We start from the raw sequence: 20,875 nt of genomic DNA, 5'->3' as shown, positions 1-20,875 counted from the left end.
TCAAGAGATGAATGGTATGCCAAGAGACCCTTTAAAATAATACATACTTCACCCAGTTTTCCTAACTGAGGTGAAGACAAGAAATGAAGGGAGCTGTGTAGGAAATCAGAGCCGAGAAAAAGCTTAGTCAAGAAAGTTTTTATACAGCTTGCCAAGCTCTACAAATCATGGGGTATTATCTAATGAAGAACTGTGAAAAATTTCCCAACCTTGGGCACTAAAGCTATTTCATTTTGGGAGGTGGGGAACCTTCCAGTGGTGCCCAGGAGGCTTGGGACAATTCTGAGATTTCTGGCCACTCAGCCTTTTGGTTGAAAGCTGGAGCCCAAGGGTACATTAGGGTCACAGCTGGAGATGTGACAGGGCCAGGGCTTGCGGGTGAGGGCTGGACAGAAGTCAGCCCACGCAGACTGCAGCCTGACCCTGCACTATCTCCTGGTCTCCTAAAGATATTTTAGAGTAAACATAAGCCTTACCACCATACCTTTCCTAAATTTGGGCTTTATTTTTGAAGGTTCTTCCTGAGATTTGCCTCCATCCTGAATTGGGAGTATCATGTAGCACATCAAATCAAGGACTTTTTCACATGTCATCTAAAGAAGAACAAAAGGCACTCAAGTTTCCTGAAATTAAAACCAAATAAATATGACAAAATATTTACAACCTACGAGTAATATAAGCATACAGGCCTATACCTCTGCATAAAAACTCTTTATAGGAATATTCTTTTTGCTCACCAAAGAGGAAAATTTAAGACTGAATCTGTTTTAGAACCTTGAGGGAATAACTACAAGCATGTGGTAGCAGGTGGCAGTCATCACATGGACATTCTGATATCACAGATGATAGCCAACTCTTCAGCCACTGAATGGAAAACTTAACCAAACAGGACTGACTTAAGGAGTGAACTGTATGATACATAGGGTATCTGTATACTGATTTGAGGATTTTTGCGCTACACTTAGGGCTGTTACTGCTTCTAGGCTCAGGAGTGATCCTGGCAGCACTCAGAGGACCCTACGTGGTGCCAGGGACTCAGCCTGGATTGGCTGCATGAAAGTGTGTTTACCCCCGTATTCTCCTACTAGTCCCGTTTGCTTTCTAGGGCTTCTCAAGCCGTGCGTACTTGTGATTCTCAGCACAAGGGCCTGAGGATACAGTACTGCTCAGTCACCCTGCTGGGGTTCAACAGCTCTAGGGTCATACCTGGTGATGCTTTGGGGCCTCTGAACTCAAAAATGCCTCAGACACTGTGTGGTGCCAGGTATTAAACCCCAGTCACTGTGCACTCATCCTAATCCCCATATTATTATGTGTAATATGTTTTTATTTTTTATTCTTTTGGCTTTTTGGGGTCACACTCAGCAATGTGCAGGGGTTATTCCTGGCTCTGCACTCAGCCAGGGATTGAACTCGGGTTGATCGTATGCAAGGCACTGAACTATCACTCCAGACATGAGTCTTATGTTTTAGCAGAAAATCCCACAGCAATGAAAGTTTCAGAAAGAAAGGGTATCACGACCAAAGCTTTAAAGGGGAAGGGAAGGGTTTGGAAAGTGGACAAGAGAAAGAGGGTCTTCGGGGAAGAGTTGAGGTGAAGGGTGGCAGACGGGCATGGTGACCAACCTGGAGGATGGAGAAGCTGTAGGTAGAACTGACAGATGCAGCAGTGTGTAAGAAGAACCATCAGCTTCCACCAATGGAGCACCTTCTGGGCCAGGCAGACCCCCTGGTCAGCTCCTTGAGGTTTGAATCACACCCGTGCCACTCAGCAGCTGCTGCCTCTGCCCAGAATCTCTCCTGGCGGTGCTCAGGCCAACACACTCAGGGCTGGAAAGCTGAAGGCAAGGCCAGTCCTAGCTCTCTGGCTGAGGAGGGAGGCTTAAACCTTGTTCCCTGACCTTTTTTTCCTCTTGGTCAGCCCTGGCTGCAATGACCTCTGGGGCTCTGGTTGCCCCAGGCCCAGACTGGGTGGCTCAGGAGCCTGGAGTTAGGGCTGTTCTGGTGAGATGACCGCACAGGTCAGCGTGACTGCAAGGCAGGACAGGACTAGTGGGCCAACACCACCCTGTCTCTCTGAGCCCAGTCTTCCCAGCAATGCTCGGATGTTGAAGCCCACCACTTCATATTTTATATTTATTTATCTTTGCTTTTTTTGGGTCACACCTGGCGATGCACAAGGGTTATTCCTGGCTCATGCACTCAGGAATTACTAGTGGCGGAGGTGCTCAGGGGACCATATGGGATGCCGGGGATCGAACCCAGGTCAACTGAGTGCAAGGCAAATGCCCTACCCGCCGTGCTATCACTCTGGCCCCCCTCATATTTGATTTTTAACTCTTCTATAAACACTTGTCTCTCCATCTCAGATCATTAGACCCTGAAGGCAGAAATCTTGGATTTCCTACAGCCTGCTATAATCCCCCCTAGCATCTAGAACTCAACTCCTGGTACTCGGAAAGTCAACGATACAATTCGGTAAAAGGATGACAGCAAAGTTTTAGAAGGCAGTAAGTTACAGGGTTGAGAGAAAACTGCAGTAAGAATACTCAGATAAAAGCTATGATCGGACCTGAGAGGTAGTAAGGTCTAAGGCACAGGTTTGTACATGGCAATCCCAGTTTGCTCCCTGCCAGGCACCCTGAGAGGTGCCAGGATTGACCCTGAGCAGAGCCAGGAGTAAGCCCTGAGCACTACGACTGTGGCCCAACACTGCCCATCCCCAAAAGTCATGGAGGTCAGGGTGACAGTGGAAATAAAGAACAAACCACTAAAGATGTATCACATTGGAAGAATCAAAAAGATTAGCTAGGGCAAGAATCAACTTTGTGTCTAAGGCCAGAGAACTACAGCAACTCACACCTGCATGCAACAGGTGAACAGGCAACTGGGCCTCCCAGAGAGGCTAAGATGGGGCCTCACAGTGCTCACTGTCGGGCCGACATCCCTCAACATGCCTGTCCAGCTCAATTAAAACGATGGGGTCATTATTTATTTACTTTCCCAGGACGGTGGGGGCACTCAAGAGGCGCAGGATCACTCCGGGCCAGTGGTAGGGTGGCAGTGCCATGGCATGTGCCCAGGGCTGAGACCTCAGGTCATCTATCTCCCCAGCCCCTGCAGGTGTACTTGCTATGATCTCTAGAATGCATTAAACAAACAAACAAACAAACAAAAAACCCAAAATGCACTGAGGGTTATAAATTACAAAGAAATCAACACATGGAGATGAGAAGTAATCTATGCTTATAAGTAGACATTTTGTGCATCAATCAAGAATTTGCTTATCAAGCTACAACACCCTAAAGGAAAGAGAGAGCAAAAGGGAATGCCCTGTCACAAAGGTGGGTGGGGGTGGGAGGGCTACTGGATCATTGGTGCTGGAGAATGGACACTGGTGGAGGGATGGGTATTCGATCACTGTATAACAGAAACCCAAGCACGAAAGTTTGTAAGTCTACAACTGTACCTCATAGTGTTTCACTTAAAAAAAAATTTTTTTTTTTGCTTATCAATTTTATTTGGGGTGGGGGTGGTTTACTCCTGGCTCTGCACTGAAGAATCACTCATGGTGGTGTCAGGGGACCATATGGGGTGCCAGGGATAGAACCTGGGTTGGTTGCGTGCAAGGCAAATGCCCTACCCACTGTACTACCTCCCAAGCTCCGAATGTGCTCACCATTTTTATTGATGTTAAACATTATGAGAGGATAGAAGTTGTATAAATCACTATGGTAGGTGCTGGGCGAGACAGCTAGGAGGGGCTTGGCCAGATCCTACACTGCACTTACCACAGGCTAGGTGCACCATGGCCAGGTCACAACACTGCACCTTACCCCAGCCAGGAGCACCATTGCCAGGTCACACACTGCACCTTACCCCAGCCAGCCAGGAGCACCATCGCCAGGTCACACACTGCACCTTACCCCAGGCCAGGAGCACCAATGCCAGACCAAAGGACAGTCCAAGCCCGGCCAGGCTAACGTCCAGTGTCTACTTCCCACTTAGCAGAGGCCTCCTCTGAACAAGCACAGCAGCACAGCAGGACCCTTTGCTCTACTGATTCCCACAAGAAAGCTAAGAAGAGATGATCATCCTCCAATAAAACATATCAGTGAATAGGAAACCGGAAAGTACAGGAGCTGAATTTTAGGGAAGCCACAACAGAAAAAACTATTAAGGAAAATAAGGTAGCAAGCAGACTAGGTGGCAGGATGGATTTTCACAGACATGTGCTCAGTTCAGTACTTACTCGGTATTCCCCGAGAGCGAAGTGGCAGGTGGCCAGCTGGATGAGCGCTCTCTGATGCTCCAAGGTGCCCTGCCCTGTCATCTGGGGCTGAGGAAGAGATCCCTGGAGAGCTGCTAAGTGATGCAGGCTGGCTACTGCCTTCTTATACTGACCCTAAGATAGATAGTAAGAGCAAGGAGGGAAAAAATACTGCCATTAAAAAAAAAACGAAACCAAACAAACAAACATATCCAGGTTCATCAAGCAACTACAAATAAGGTACTTCTCCTTGATCATCCAACTTCTGGCAGCAAGGAGGGTTTTTCCTAGTGCTGCTCAGGGGGCCTGGGGTACCCCTGGGGCAGTCCTTGATGCTGCAGTGCTAGGATGACAGCAACGTTTGTCATCGTTTGTCAACAAGGGGTCACACTGGTAGTACTCAGGGCACAGCACTGCTGCATACCAAGACACTAACTCCAATTCTCTCTTGGGAAAGATGAAAGCAGCACCCACTTCCGGGCTGCAGCTCTTCATAGAGGCAGGAGGTGTCTCCAGACAAAGCTGTTGATGCCTCTGACTTCGGCCTCTTGATTCGCTTAAGAGCAGTAAAGTAAAACTGCACTGGAGTCATGAGACTCCACAGAGTCAAGCCAAGAAAGGAGAAGTGTGATCTCTTATAAATAAATTTAAAGCTTATTTTGCAAAGGAGTGTAACTGAATTCAAAGTAAAACAGATAATGTGGTGCTGTCACTTTAGAGTTACTTCAAAAGAAAAGTAGACTAGAGATCCCTCATTCATTGCAGCCTTGCTCTTTGGACCATACATCAGCCATGGGGACACACCTCTGCACACGTGGGCAAGCCGGGTCACAGCTGGCCCCGGGAAGACACAGGAGTGGCACAGGGCCATCCCGATACCTGATAGATGATCATGTCAGTGAGGAAGATTCTCAACCAAAGCCAAGTGTCTGTCTTCCAAGCCAAGCAGATTCTTGTAAATTCTGAGAGAGAACACAAAAGCAAATTTACCAATGGCACATCACATAGAAGCAGAAAACAAAACTAACATCAAGTTACACAGAAAAAGAGAGCGATAAATTATCAAAAAATGGTTAGCAACTTTATATTCTGGTTTCTACAATGGCTAGAATTTCAATTAGAAATCAACTTTGAATAGAACATGCATCAGATAGCCAATAAGCACAATATTCTGCATCACTTATCATAAAGAAAATACAAATCAAAATGAGGAAATCACGTCACCCCGTGAGACTGGCAGCACTCATCAAAAAAAGACAAAACTACCCAGTGTCGCATGGATGTAGGGACAAGGAATCTAGTTCAGCCAGAGTTCAGGTAGAGACAGCAACTAGTTCAGCCTCTGGGGGCACCCGGTGGTGCTCAGGATGTCAAACAGTGCCTACCAACTGAACTCCTCCCCGGTCCCCTACACCTGGGTTCATTTTTTCTGGAAAACAGCATCAAATACTAAGAATTAAGTTTTCATGTGAATCAGCAATCCCATATCTGAGCATCTACTCCAAAGATCCAAAAACTCTAATCAGAAAAGACATCTGTGTTCCTGTGCTTCTGACAGGCAAAATCTGGAAAACAACTGTGTCCAAGAACAGAAGAGTGAGTGAGTAAGAATCTGTGGCAAACCATAACAACCAAAAGGAGAGTAGAAGGGAATGTGCCTGCCACAGAGGCCTGGGGGGATGGGGTGGGGGTGGCGGGAGGGATACTGAAACATTGGTGGTGGAGAGTGGGCTCTGGTGGAGGGATGGGTATTCAATCATTGTATCACTGAAAATCACAAAAGTTTGTAAGTCTGTAACTGTATCTCATGGTGATTCATTAAAAAATAATAATAAAAACAAATCCATGGCCAGATACACATGGAATATACTAGGCGGTAAGGAAAATTGAAGTCATAAAATCTAGTGCTCTGTGGACGGAACTGGGGGAATCATGCTGAGCGAAGAAGCCAGGAGACAGACATAGGATGATCTCTCACAGGAGAACACACAGGAGTAGAGTAAGGGAATACACACCAAAAGGACAAAAATCAATGGGCTTTTACAACTGGTCTACAGAACTGAGCTTACATGCCAGTGAGATGACTGTGAGGACACTGCTTTGGGGAGAGGGGAGAGAGCGGGACCCTGAATCAGGAGGGATGGAAACAGACCCTATTTGGGGCTCTAACCCGGGAAAGGCTCTGAACCTTTATCAATAAAATCATAAATCATGGTGACTAAAATAAAATTAAAAAAACAATTAGAAACCAAAGCAAAGGCTTGTGTGATACTGGAGAGGGTTAGGGAACTTGCCCTGCAAGTGGGTGACCTGAAGGGACCCAAGCAGAGAGCTATGTGGTAATTTGAATAGTAATGACTGATCAGGTAGCCTACTCAAACAATAATTCTTTAAATCATGACCTACTGTAATCAATTTAATTAGCATTAAAACTTTACAATTCAAGTCGAATGCCTTTTTAAGATGTTACATTAAAAAAAAAAATAACAGCAACAATAGAAGAACACTCTCACCTTTGTCAAGGAATTCCGAGGAATAGAGCAGTTCCCAGCTCTCCCTGGCCAACTTGAGGCTTTCTAACACTTCAACAGAGTTAGCCAGCTCTGCTTTATCGACGACAATATGACGGTTCCTTCCTTTGGCTGAACACTCTTCATCATCTGAACTCTGCCTCAGGAATGAGGGGAGAATAAAGCAGTAAGTGCAGTGATATTCAGGAACATCCATAATTTTATTGCTCTCACTTATTTTATAACACTCTCATGAGTATAATAAACTTAAAAAAAATTAACAATTGGGCTATAAAAATTCATCGAGGGCTCAGGGGTATAGCTTAGAGATCGAGGGCACGTGAAGTGCATGGTCCGAGCCCAGCAGCAAGTTCCCCGGAGCACTGCAGGGTGGCTCTGCTACGTGCCACCCTAGCCCTTCCTCCGCAGGCCTGGCATTCAACACCTGGCAGAGTTGGCGTGAGATACCACAGGCCCAAGATTCCCTTAGCACTGCTTGAGAGGTACTCCAGAAATAAATATACAAATTTTAATTTTTCAACTTCCATGCATTTAATTTTTACTTTCAAACTTCAGTATTATTTTATGATGATAAAATAATGATGACACAATGGAAGTTCTTCTCAACAAAGGTGATAGGGAAAGTAGGTAGACAAATGCAACAGAATTAAATTGAACTGCTCTCTTACCCCGAAGTTTAAAAGGATTAAACACTTCACTGTAAGACCCCAAACTATTTGGGGTTTTTTGTTTGTTTTTGCTTTTTGGGTCACACCCCGCAATGCACAGGGGTTACTCCTGGCTCTGCACTCAGGAATTACTCCTGGTAGTGCTCAAGGGACCATATGGGATGCTGGGAATCGAACCCGGGTAGGCTGCGTGCAAGGCAAACGCCTTACCCGCTGTGCTATTGCTCCAGCTCCAGCCCCAAGACCCTAAACTATTACATAAAAGAACAACTGAAGTGAGGTGTCCCACAGCATTAGTGTTTGAAACATCTTTGGGGATTCGGCTCCAAAGGCAAAAAAAATGGAAGCAAAGACAAACAACCGGACAGAAAAGTTTTTGTATAATGAAAGAAATTCTAAACAGCACAGTGGCCAGCACATACAGCCCGATCCAGCAGACCTCGGAGCACTTCCACAAGAGTCCTGGGAGCCCCTGACACTGCAGAGGTGGCCTGGGGTGGCCCTGGCAGTGTAGAGACCCAGCACCATCAAGCATTACCACTTGGGAGCCCCCGCCCCTCCCCCCCAAAAGCGAAAATATAAATGGAAAAAAAGATGATACAGTTGGTAAGACAAGGTATATGTATAACTCATTCAAATCAACAACAAAAACAACTCACCCAATCAAAAAGCGGGCCAACCCCAAAGCATTAAACAGATTCAACGCAATCTCTATAAGGATACCCATGATATTTTTCAAAGAAATAAATCTACACTCCTGAAACTTATATGGAACAATACCCTTCTCCCCAACAGCTAAAGCAGTCCCTGGGAAAAAGATGAGTGGTATCACTTTCCCCAACTTCAAACTGTACTACAAAGCAGTAGTAATTAAATAGCATTGTATTGGAATAAAGACAGACCTACAGATCAATGGAATAGAATATAAAATTCAGACATAGACCCTCAGGTATACGATCAGTTAATCTTTGATAACAGAGAAAAATATATGAAGTGGAGCAGGGAAAGTCTCTTCAACAAATGGCATTGGAAAAACTGGTCAACCATAGACCTCTTTCTAACACCAAGCACAAAAGTCAAATCAAAATGGATTAGAGACCTATATGTCAGATCTCAAATCTATAAGGCACCTAGAAGAGAATATACGCAGAACTGCCCATGACACTGAGGTGAGAGGCATCTTTAAGGATGAAATGCCACTGATCAAGCAAGTAAATGCAGAGATAAACTACGTTAAACTCAGAGGCTTCTGCAACTCAAAGGAAATGATAACCAGAATACAATACAAGACAATACAAGCTCACAAACTGAGAAAAATTATTTACCTGCAAATAATCTGACAAAGGGCTAATATCCAAGATTATAAAGCACTGGTAAAACTCTACAAGAAGAAAAACATCCAAATACATAAAAAACTGGGGAGAAGAGATGAATAGGAATTTCTTCAGAGAAGAAAGACAAATGGCAAAAAGCATATAAAAAATGCTCCATATCACAAATTATCAGGGAAATGCAAATCAAAAAAATGAGGAATCACCTCACACCACAGAGAGTGGCACTCACCAAAAAGAATAACAACAATCAGTGTTGGTGTGGATGTGGGGAAAAAGGGAGCCTCATTCACTGCGGGTGGGAATGTTGACTGGTCTAGCCTTTTGGGAAGACAATACGGACATTTCTCAAAAAACTAAGAATTGAGCTTCCACACGACTCAGCAATACTCCACCTGGAAATATACCCCAAGGACCCAAATGCACAAAACAGAAAAAACAGCTGTACTCTTATGCTCACTGCAGCATTACAGTCAATACCCAAAATATGAAAACAACCCAAATGCCCACGAACAGATGATGGGATAAAGAAATTACAGTACATCAACACGATGGAATACTATGCAGCCTTAAGAAAAGATAATAGTATAGTTTGATGCAATGTGGATGGATCTGGAGAGTATCATATTAAGTGAAATCAGCCAGAGGGAGAGGAACAGACTCAGAATGATCTCTCTCATACGTGGAATATAAAAAACCTGTAGGGGAATCTCAAATGCCCAATGGTTATAGAAATGAAGAGCAGGAGAATGGTCTACAGTAGGAAACTTGGCACTGGGGCTGGGAAAATGCCTGACACACCAACAGGCCGAAGGGTGGGGGTAGGGAACTGGGGACATTGCTGGAAGGCAGTGGGCACTGGTGAAGGGACGGGTGTTGAAACAATACACAATGAGCCTGAAAATCAATCAAAAATATCTTGGTAACTTTATAATTTATGGTGATTCAATTAAAAAAAAAAGGCAGGAGGATGGGTCCATGGTTGGAAGCCTCTTTTGAGCGCAGGGGATAGAGAAGGGACCATTCTGACAGTTGAAAACAATTACTCAGAATAGGAACGATGTGCTGAAAGTAGGTAAATGATCTCAGCACCTGTATTGCTATCCATAGTGTCCAAAAGGAAAGAGAGAAAGAAGGAAAACACCCTCCATAGAGGCAGGCTGGAGAGATGAGGGTGGCGGGAGGGAAACTGGGGACATCAGCAGTGGGAAAAGAACACTGGTGTAGGGATGGGTGCTGGAACACTGTAGGACTGAAACCTGATCAGGAACAGCCTTATAACTATGTGACTCACGGTGATTCAATAATAAATTTTTAAAAAAAAACATGTTATTTGAAATATTAAATGTTTTACTAATTAAAAAGGCTAAAAATTAAACTATAAGATATTAACACAAAGAGCCATATCTGCCCCAATATTTATTACAGCATTATTTACAACAGCTTAAGTTCAATTTATTACAACATTATTTACAAATCTGGAAGCAAAGAAGTACCTATAGATGAGAAGATAATCAATGTGTGTTGCATCTACGCAACAGAATACTATGTAGCTTCATTCCTCCCACTCCACAAAAGAATGAGGAAAATATACCATATGCAGCAAAATGGAAGTCTAAGGAAGGGACTTGTGCAAAGCAAAATAAGTCAGAAAGATAAAGACAAGAATTGGACAACCTTCATCTATGTGTGCAATATAAGGTCATAAAATTGATGAAAGAAATAAAACAGTAAACCGTGAATATTAACAGGAGAACTGAGCACCTGAGGGAAGAGAGTGTGGGGTGGGAGATGCAGGAGGCTGATGCGCAGGTGTTTCCCTGGTCTAGGAAGGGAACTTCCTGGCCCAAGTGGCAGAGCACATGCTTAGCGAGTGAAGGCTGAGTGCATTCCTCAGCACCACAGAACCCAGAGCACTGAGGGTCCCAGAAAGATCCAGGTTCTGTCAACTTAGCTCCAGAGCTGGATTTTATAGATATTTATAGGAAACATAATTGTTAATAAACATACTGAAAAGAATTACCATGGTTTTTTCTCTTCCTTCAGCTAGCTTTCTCTTTTTATGTATATGTTTAGTCCGATCAGTTTCGATGTCACCATACACATTTGATACATCCTCAAGAAGAACTAGTGGAACTTGGCTTGGGGCATTAGGACCTAAGGATGGAAAGAAAACACAACTCTTAAAGACTCAGGCAGAAAAAGAACACTTAACCTCAGGTCGAAGTTTATACAACTGCCCTAAGAAACTCTCTAGGTCACTGTGCCAGAGCCTGGCAGGATGAGCACTTGCATAATGGAGACCCAGGTTCCATCCCTTGCACAAGGACCCCTGAGCTCTGCCGGGAGAGATCCCCAAGCACAGAGAAGTCACTGAGCATCACTGGTGCCCAAAAGCAAACAGAAAGAAAATGTAGATCATTACAAAATATATTCAATGTTATCCCAACTAGGTGAAGAAACAAGCATATATGGATTACAAAAAGAGGACTACAGACATTCCAAATAATTAAACCATTTTCTCTCAATGGGAAGAACACAAGTGAAAATTCCTTCCCTATCTGTCGTAAAACTTTTTAACGATCATAAATTATATAAAATACAAAAGAGGCAATACACAAAAATAAGTTATTTTGAAATTACCGAGGGCAATTTTATTCCTTTCTCAAACTTTCTAGAATTTATGTGCTAGAATTTTCTACAATTTATATTACTTCAAAAATAATTGTCTGCAATGGAGTCTTCCTAAATCTATGTCAATGATTTCATGTACCTGTTGACTATTCAAAATATCAGTATTAAATATCCATATTTGATAGAGAATTAAAATGAAATTTTAAATGTCCTTATAAAAAAACACCAACAACCAAAACAAAGCACTACAATTATTACAATTCAGGTTAAATATTTAGATTTAGATATAAATACAAGTATCTAGATATAAGAACAGTATTAAACATTTTCATCTTCTTCAACATCATAGTAAGGACATTATTTTGGAACACAATAACTTTTTTTCCACTTATTTAGTATGGTTAGGACAGCTGAAACACTGAAACTCTTTAACCAACCTTGGAAGAGGGAGGGCTGAATGCTGTTGACATATTGGAATGCATTCTTAAAGAAGACCAACATAGTGGAGTAAACCACTTGATTTTTATATTTGGCATGAGCTTCACTATCAAAGTTGTTCATGTATCTGCAGAGATCCTTCATTCTATGCAAAATATCACCATAACTTCTGAAAGATGAAAATGATAAAGACCACTTGTCAGCAAAAGGTCTAAATAAATGCACAAAGAACCATTACATCTGGCAAATGTAGCTCTAATCACGTAAAATAATTTTTTACTATGTATGGCCCTCCCGTCGATCGTCGATTTGCTCGAGCGGGCCCAGTAACGTCTCCATTGGAGACTTTGTTGTTACTGTGTTTGGCATATCGAATACTCTCGGTAGCTTGCCGGGCTCTCCGAGAGGGGAGGAGGAATCGAACTCGGGTCGGCCATATTGGCCGCTTGTAAGGCGAACGCCCTACCGCTGTGCTATCGCTCCAGCCCAACTATGTATGACCTCCTCTAAATTAGAATACTCCTCTTCTGAATTAGAATAGATCAGAGACTAAGATTCAGTACATAACATGCTAACTGGTCTCACTTAACTCTGAACATCAAGGAATACTTTAAACTTACCACCATAAGAGTTCATATTGCAGGGGCTGGAGTGATAGCACAGCGGGGAGGGCGTTTGCCTTGTACGCGGCCGACAAAGGTTCAATCCCTGGCATCCCATATGGTCCCCTGAGCAACGCCAGGAGTAATTCCTGAGTGCAGAGCCAGGAGAAACCCTTGAGCACCACTGGGTATGTCCCAAAAAGTAAAAAAAAAAAAAAAAAAGAGTTCCTATTGCAACTAGCATTTTTTGTGGTTTGGGGGCCACCCCAGGATTACTCCCTGCTCAGTGCTTCGAGATTGCTGTTCGTGGTGCTGAGGGGACCAAGCAATGCTGAGGAATCGATTCAAGGGCTCCATCTCTCTGGCCCCTCGATTAGGAATCTTTATATTTTAAATTGTTATGGCTTTGGCTTTTTGGGGCCACACCTGGTAATGCTCAGTCAGGGGCTACTCCTGGCTATGTACTCAGGAATTAGTCTTGGTGGTAATCAGGGGACCACATGGGATGCCAGGAATCGAATCCAGGTCAGCCATGTGCAAGGCAAGTACCCACTATGCTATTGCCCTGGCCCTTCATTTGGGAATCTTTAAAAACGTGAACAACCACCCTGTGGAAGTACTGAGCATTAAAAGAATTTACCCAAAGAAAAGTTATGCTGTGCATTATATGCTTAAAATGAGTCCTCCCTTTCCTCGGCTGCACTCTTTCCCTTCTTCCTTTTAAGATCCTGAGAGTATAAAACCAAAAGATGCACTGGGCAACTGCAGAAATAAACGACTGTTTACCGTCTCCCTTTATCCATCTGCCATTCACACCTCATTCCAACAATGTTTAAGATTTTAAACAACTTCTCCCATGGGTCCACAATCTGGGATGATTTTTCTGACAATCCTTCTATTACATATTTTTGTGAGCTGCGTTTGCTAGGTGACATTAAATCCGATGTTTCTTGGGTACCTAAGAAGAAAAAAAATAGCTGGTAGCAAATAGGAAACACACTGCCATTTGCTTATTATTTATTTGCCCTGGGGGGTGGTGGTGGGGAGAGGCCAATTACCCACTCAAAAGAAAAAGGCACAGTAACTCAGCACAGCTCTATGTATTTTATTCTGTGACCCAAAACTGGCAATTCGCATAAAAGAGGCAGAGACTTTCAAGCTGTGGTATATATGTGAAGGCACAAATATTCCAGTTCAGCAGGTTAACTTCTGGGATCAAAGGGTAAATTGATTACAGAAAAGTCTCTCTCTTGTAGTATTTCCCTCCACCCAGTAACCATCTTTTAGAAACACCATCAAACTGGTATCTGCAGGAGGGGGCTGGAGTGATAACACAGCGGGTAGGGCATTTGCCTTGCACGCAGCCAACCCAGGTTCGATTCCCAGCATCCCATATGGTCCCCTGGTCACCGCCAGGAGTCATTCCTGAGTGCAGAGCCAGGAGTAACCCCTGAGCATAGCCAGATGTGATGCAAAAAAAAAAAAAACCAACCAAACAAACAAACAAACCCAAACTGGTATCTGCAGGAGAAATAAAACAAAATAATGAGGGAGTTTTGAGTTTGCAATTTTTTTTTTATTAAAAATAAATGGGGGGGGGCGTGGAGTGAGGGGGAACCTCCCAAGCAGTGCTCAGGTGACTCGAGGCCCCTGCTGGCCATGCTTGGGTCCAGTTACGTGATCTGGAGGGTTCAATGCTCAGGCCAGAGGCTGCCCCGCTGCTGGGGCCACCAGGGCCTACCCAGTGGTGCTTAAGGGGCCTTTTGGGGCCACAGGCATGCAGACATGTGACCCAGCTCTTCGCGCTATCTCCATGGCTTTGTGAGTCCGAAATTCACAAAGTCTGTCTCAGTGAAATTATAGGATATTCCCACTTACCCTGATGCTGACTCTCTATCTGAGCAGACCTAGTAACATAATTGATGTAAAATTCAGCTGCCTTGTTTAGGTACTTATATAGTAGATTGGCTGGCAATCGAACATCATGGTTGTTAATTATCAGAGGAAGAACATCACAAACTGTTGAAGAGAAAAATATGAAAACAAAGATGAAGTTGTCTAATCTATAGAGTGCTGATAAAAGCAAAATTTATTTCAGAATTCATTTTATTGTACACAAGGAAAAATCCCTTATGCACACCAGTGAGTGAAGTCCTCTGGTAAGAGTCTAGTTCTTATACAAGATATTCTTTGTTGTGATGCTTTATATATATATATATATATACTCTTTTTGAAGTATCAAATGTCACAGAGTAAAAATTTAGAAGCTATTTAAGATGCTGTTTAAACTATAGAAATGAGGACTTAAATAGGAATGAATAGAATTATACTTTTTCTTACCAAATAATTTTCTAAAGCAATTAACTGGAGACTCTTGTTCTTCAATTGTTTCAGCATCTAACAGCGCTTCCCCAAGGCCAACCTGTCTCAAAATACAATGAAACGTATTAGCTTTCTACATCAGAATGACGACAAGATACTTCTTACTTACTACACAATTTGGAATACAGTCCAGAAGGGTACACCAATTTCACCTGACCACTTTGTCCTAGTTATTGTCCTCTGAACTAGCACAAGTAGAATGACAATCAGATGTCTACAGAAAACTGCTTTCAATTTTAGAACCATACCCCACAACACTGGGTGGCCACTCCTGGCAATGCTGGGGTACCATGCAAGAAACTGAACCAGGACCTCCTGAATGCTTTGCATGTGCTCAGCCCACTGAACTCTCGCTCTCCCTCCAGCCCAACAGAAACTACAGTGAAGTGGGAACTAGATTCAAGAAGACAATACAGAGGCAGTTGACAGCTCAGTGGCCACCGTGCTGCCTAGACACATGCAGCTCTCTGCCCACGGCCCCCCAGCACCCACACCTGCAGCCAAGGGTGTCCGAGCACCATGACCATAGGAATATGATCCCCGGTAAGCATCGTAAGCAAAAATTAAATATGTGGGCAACTCCTAGTCACTTCAATGGCAATATCAACAGAGGGAAGGCAAGCGAGAAAATGCCGAGTTTCCTCCATCTGTAAGGTGGTGCCATGGTTATCAGGGCCTGGGGCTTCCAGGAGAAGCCATCACAAGTAGAGACTCCCTAGTCACTTAAATAAAAGGGAATGATGGGAACTGAAAGAAAACAGTGTCCATAGGGCAAACACAAATGGGAAAATATGTCTCAAGAATATAAATGATAGCTCTTGATTTAAATTCAAACACACTGTTGAGTATAATGGAGTAAGAGTCTTCTGGTTTTTTTCCTCTTAACTTTCTTGTGAAGAAGACCTCTGGAATCCAGCCACAGCCATGCTCCACATGCTTGGATGAACCTAATGCATGAAGGAACCGGCAGAGGAACCCAGGTGTGCGGGACCCAGGGCTGAGATTTCCAAGCCTGCTCGGATCGGGACTGGGCCTCCTCCACCCAGATCCCCCATTTTCCAGTAGCTAGGCAGTCACACCCACAAACTGCCCCAAGCACCATATAATCCCATCAATGGCCAAGATCCAGAGACTGTAAAACAAAACTCCCAGAAGCACGCCTCTAACAGTGCTTCCCCAAGCATCCTCTTATAGTCTAGTTCTCCCTCTCAGAGAGCCCGGGAAGCTACTGAGAGTATCCTGCCCGCATGGCAGAGCCTAGCAAGCTCCCTGTGGTGTATTCGATATGCCAAAAACAGTTAACAATAATGGGTCTCATTCCCCTGACCCTGAAAAAGCCTCCGATGCGGCACCCTTGGGAAGGACAAATAAAGAGAGGCTGCTAAAATCTCAGGGCCAAGAAGTACAGCTGAAATGACATCTGCATATGTTCATTGCTGCACTGTACACAACAGCCAAAATTTGGAAAAAACCCAAGTGCCCGAGAACAGATGACTGGTTAAAGAAACGTTGGTACATCTATACAATGAGATACTATGCACCTATTAGAAAAGAAGAAGGAATGAAATTTACATACAAGTGGTTCTACACGGAAAGTATCTTGCTAAGTGAAATGAGCCAGAAAGAGAGGGACAGACATAGAAAGACTGCACTCATCCGGGAATATAAAGTAACATTTGAATACCCAAGAATAGTTGAGATAAGTACCAGGAGGTCTGCTCTAGGAGTTGGAAGCCAGCAGCACATGCTGGGGAAAAGGCAGCTCAGATAGAGAAGGGAACACCAAGTAAAGGATGTTTGGAGGACTTGCTCGGGATGCGAGATGCATGCTGAAAGTAGACTATAGACTGAACACGATGGCCACTCGATACCTCTATTGCAAACTACAAGACTCTGAAGGAAAGAGTGAGCAAAAGGGAATGCCCTGCCACAGAGATGGGGTGGGGTGAGGGGGATGGGATGGGAGGGCTACTAGGATTATTGGTGGTAAAGAATGGGCACTGGTGGAAGGATGGTACTCGATCATTGTAAACGGAAACCCAAGCATGAAAGTTTGTAAGTTATAGCTGTACCTCATGGTGTTTCACTAATAAAACAAAACAAAACTCAGGGCTAGGACAAATGGAGACGTTACTGGCACCCACTGGAGCAAATCAATGAACAATAGGATGACAATGACAGTGATACAGTGAACTTTCCTGTGCTCCATAGATCCCAACAGACAGCACTTGTCCAAGTTTGGTCTGCTTCCTCACACTCCACACCATCTCCCAGGAATCCTGGGTGTGCTAATAAGGATACACTTTTAGTTTAACTACCATTGTTTAGGAATACACAGTTTGTGCTTTAGAATAACTGATACATCCTCTAGTCCTTCACCCGACAAAGGGGCCACCTTACCCCGTGCTGCACCACCGTCTCAGGGAAGCGTCTGAGCAGCAGCAGCAGCATCTCCGACCGCTCCAGAGTGTTGAAGCACTGCTCCGTGACCTTCAGCAGCATTTCACACTGGACCCGGCCAGGGAGAGTCTCAAATAAGCCTGCATGGAACACAGCTCAGTTTTAAAGTCTCTTTATAATGAAAATATCGAAGCAGGAGAAGAAATGAGGTGCTTTCATGTAGAGAACAGTACAAACATTGTCTAATCTACATACAGGCATCTAATTTTTACAAAACCTATATAGAAAACATCCATTTTTTGGGATAAGACACACATCTCCATCTGTTAAGAAGCAAAAGGCTCCTAACAAACAAGGACCAAGTGACATCATTTGATCAGTTGCCAAGACTAAAACATATATACAAGCACCAATACCACACGTGGGATTTTTTGAAACCACTTTATGTAACTTGGTATTTCAGAAAAGCTCATTTATACACTATTAAATTATCACCCTGTTCTCCCCCCTCCAAGGGAACACATGAAGTTTACTTTATATCAGAACAATAATAATTTCCACCAGATATTGATGAAAAAAAAAATAACAACCATACTATAATGCAATCACTCTGTTCTTACTTCTTAAAAATTGGGTTTGTTTATCCTGTGAATCATTCCTTAAAGCTGATGTAATAATGCTGATTTCTCTCCACACCACCGGTTGATCTGGGAAATTCACAAACCTATATTTAAAATGAATGTATTAAATTAAAACTTCAGCTCTTATAGAGTATATGAAAAGAAAGAACATTAGCAATTTGAGAAAAATACACTTTTTTGATATTTTCTCTAAGTTAAAAAACAAGCAAAAAAAAGTCACTTATTTTTTCACTTATAAGAAAAATGACCAACTCCTAAATATCAAGGAAAAAAAGAAAACTACCCCCAAAACTGGCAAAAGCAAATCACAAAGTAAAAAGAGAAAATCGGAAAAGCCCTGTCTTTTTAGTAATACAATGAACACAAATTTTAAAAAAATAGCAAGATACTGTTTTCTCTTATCAAATGGGCAAAAATTAAAAATGGATGGGTGGGGAGAGGGAGAATTTCAAGGGCCGGAGTACACCTCTGCACGTGTGAGCCCTGGGTTAGATCCTGGCAAGGCACAGTTCCCTAAACACTGCTCCATGTGCTCCCAAAACAAAACAAAACAAAAAAACCTCCAAAAAATCCCAGCAGAAGCATACAATGTAGTGAAAATATAAGTTGGAACTGTATTTATGGTTTGAAATTTGGTAGTGCGTTAAAATTTTAAACGTGAGAATCCTTAAGACTATGGAATTACATCTAAGAATCTGTTCTACAGAAAAACAGCTAGACACGAGTACAAGGTTCTTGTTGCTATTCTGCATAGTTTCTGATATCTGTATTTAGAAGTTCACCCAGATGATGAAACGCTTTGCAGACAAGAACAATCAGGATGAAGATTCCAGTTTCCTACTGAAACAGAAAGGAGTTCATTATAGTGGGCAAGAAAACAAGCTGCGGAACTAAGTGATCTTGTTTCATAAGAACCTCCCTGCCCAAATCTGTCGGTGTACCAGGTGTAGAAAGACGCGCCCCGCCCCAATACCAACTCTGAAGGGGTACAGAAGCTTTGACTTTCTATTCTCCAAACTTCGGAACTTCCGTACGGTCTGAGCCTGGGCGAGGAATAAAGCCCTGGCCAGGAATAAGCTTGGGCGGTGCTGAACCCTGTGTCCAGCACCTCGGAAAGCTGCGGACTGACGACCCCAGGGGGCCAGGACCCGCCCACGCGCCGCGGGGGAATGGTGAGGCTCGGCCCCTTCCGGGCACCGGGCAGCGCGGGCAGCTCAGGCAGCACTCACATGTCGTACAGCAGTCTCCCCGCAGTGCTGGTCCTCTCGGCGTTGCGCTCGATGGTGTACATCTCATACTGAAACAGAGGGCACTGGTCACCACCACTCCAAGACTGGCACGATCCCACGCCAAGTGCAGAGACACCCCCAAGCCCAGAGCAGTGCCCCCCCCACGGCCAGTGCAGTGATCCTCCACGCTCAGTTCAGTGCTACCCCCTACGCTCAGAGTAGTGACCCCCGTGGCCAAAACAGTGACCCCCTCGGCCAGTGTAAGTGACCCCCACGGGCAGAACAGTGAACCCTCCATGACCTACCCACACTCTTGACCACCCCCCGCAGCCTTTGCAGAGTGACCCAGCACACCCGGAGCAGGTACTCTCCCTCCGCCCGGTGCAGTGGCCCCGAACGACCGCCGCGGGGTGGACGGGCGGGCTCGGGGCCGGGAGGGGCCAGAGGCCCCGCAGCCAGTCCCGGCAGCCTCACCTGGATGTTGAAGTCAGCGGGGTACAGGCTGCGCGCGGTGATGAGCCATGCCTTGGCTGCCCACAGGTCCTGCTGCACCAGTTCTCGCGCGCGCTGCACCAGGAACTCGCAGTCTCCCTGCGCGGACATGGTCCGGCGGGTCGGCCTGCTAGCAGCCCCCGCTACTTCACCCAGGGAGACCGGCCGGCACGGGCCGCCACTGCGCACGCGCGGGCCGACGGACGCGGGGCTGCTTCCGGGCCTTCGCCACTACGCACGCGGGGGGCGACGGACGCGGGGCTGCTTTCGGGCCTCCGCCACTGCGCACGCGCGGGGCGACAGACGCGGGGCTGCTTCCGGGCCTCGGTCATTGCGCACGCGCAGAACGACGGACACGGGCTACTTCGGAATCTCCGCCACTGCGCACGCGCAGGCCGATGGCCGCGGGGCTGCTTCCCGGCCTTCGCCACTGCGCACGCGCGGGCCGGCGGCTGCGGCAGCCGCTTTAGTTCATGTCTGGCCAGGGAGCATGCGTAGGACGGCGGCCTTTGGGCAGTCTGGTTCAGTGGTCGCTACCCGCTCATTTGTCACGTTTCCGGGGGACTCCGGGATGCCAACCGGCCGGGGCGGGAATACGAGGGTCCCTCGAGGCTGGCACCCGGGCCCCGGAGAGGGCAAGGCCTTGGGCTGCCTGTTGGCTGCGGGAAGAAACCCCCGTCCGGAGTTGGACCCCGCCCACACGCCCCCGTGCTCAGTGTTTAGTCTGCTGCCTTTGCCTCCAAAATTCCCCGTGCTTTTATTTCCACCTTTACTTCCTCCAACATTTACCGAATTATCGGAATAATTTCATTTTAAACAATGCTGTTCTGCGTGCTGCGGGAACGGGATAACTGCAGCGCGACATTAGACAAGGCGGGTGGCGTGGCCTCTCGCCGGCTGGAAGCGCCAGTCCGAGAGCGTTGCACGGGGATTTACACCTTTAGGTGATCAGAGCTGGTAGTAGCCTCAGCCCTGTTGAGCCTTGATGAGTGCTCAGACAGCTGTCAAAGCAAAGGAGCGAAACTGTTACGGGTGTGTGACTTAACGGAAAATAAATCAATAGATTTTCATCAAAACTATTTGCTCCCTATTTGAAAGGAAAAGAAAATCTTCCTCCACTGTTAGAGAGAGACCGCATTTAGGAACAGGAGGGAGCAGAATTTATTTCTGTAACATGAAGAATGTACTAACACGTGATTTTGTTAGAATGCGTGTTCCATATTCAAATATTTGCAAAATTAATGATCACTGGTATTT

General features: G+C 45.0%; 1 protein-coding gene across 4 annotated transcripts in view; it reads right to left on the bottom strand.

Moving 5' to 3' along the window:
- Positions 1-19,743, bottom strand: part of INTS10 (integrator complex subunit 10) — a 35,651-nt gene extending 15,908 nt beyond the window's left edge. For 2 of the 4 annotated variants that reach the window (XM_056116693.1, XM_056116694.1), the window contains exons 1-13: positions 19,601-19,743; positions 19,127-19,194; positions 17,877-17,980; positions 17,257-17,396; positions 14,815-14,896; positions 14,353-14,493; positions 13,261-13,432; positions 11,872-12,041; positions 10,824-10,957; positions 6,784-6,937; positions 5,150-5,232; positions 4,253-4,405; positions 485-593 (exon numbers count right to left, since the gene is read on the bottom strand). In XM_056116693.1, the coding sequence (XP_055972668.1) occupies positions 485-593; positions 4,253-4,405; positions 5,150-5,232; positions 6,784-6,937; positions 10,824-10,957; positions 11,872-12,041; positions 13,261-13,432; positions 14,353-14,493; positions 14,815-14,896; positions 17,257-17,396; positions 17,877-17,980; positions 19,127-19,194; positions 19,601-19,729 (1,639 nt within the window). In that variant the 5' untranslated portion in view covers positions 19,730-19,743. The remainder of the gene's footprint in view (positions 1-484; positions 594-4,252; positions 4,406-5,149; positions 5,233-6,783; positions 6,938-10,823; positions 10,958-11,871; positions 12,042-13,260; positions 13,433-14,352; positions 14,494-14,814; positions 14,897-17,256; positions 17,397-17,876; positions 17,981-19,126; positions 19,195-19,600) is intronic. The other 2 variants (XM_056116695.1, XM_056116696.1) reach the window with 2 other exon arrangements.
- Between the last annotated feature and the right edge of the window lie 1,132 nt (positions 19,744-20,875).

Source organism: Sorex fumeus, unplaced genomic scaffold (assembly GCF_029834395.1).
Source record: "Sorex fumeus unplaced genomic scaffold, SorFum_2.1 ptg000033l, whole genome shotgun sequence".
NCBI lineage: Eukaryota > Metazoa > Chordata > Mammalia > Eulipotyphla > Soricidae > Sorex > Sorex fumeus.
The sequence above is the reverse complement of the archived record's forward strand: the minus strand, read 5'-3'. Positions and strand labels throughout refer to the sequence as shown.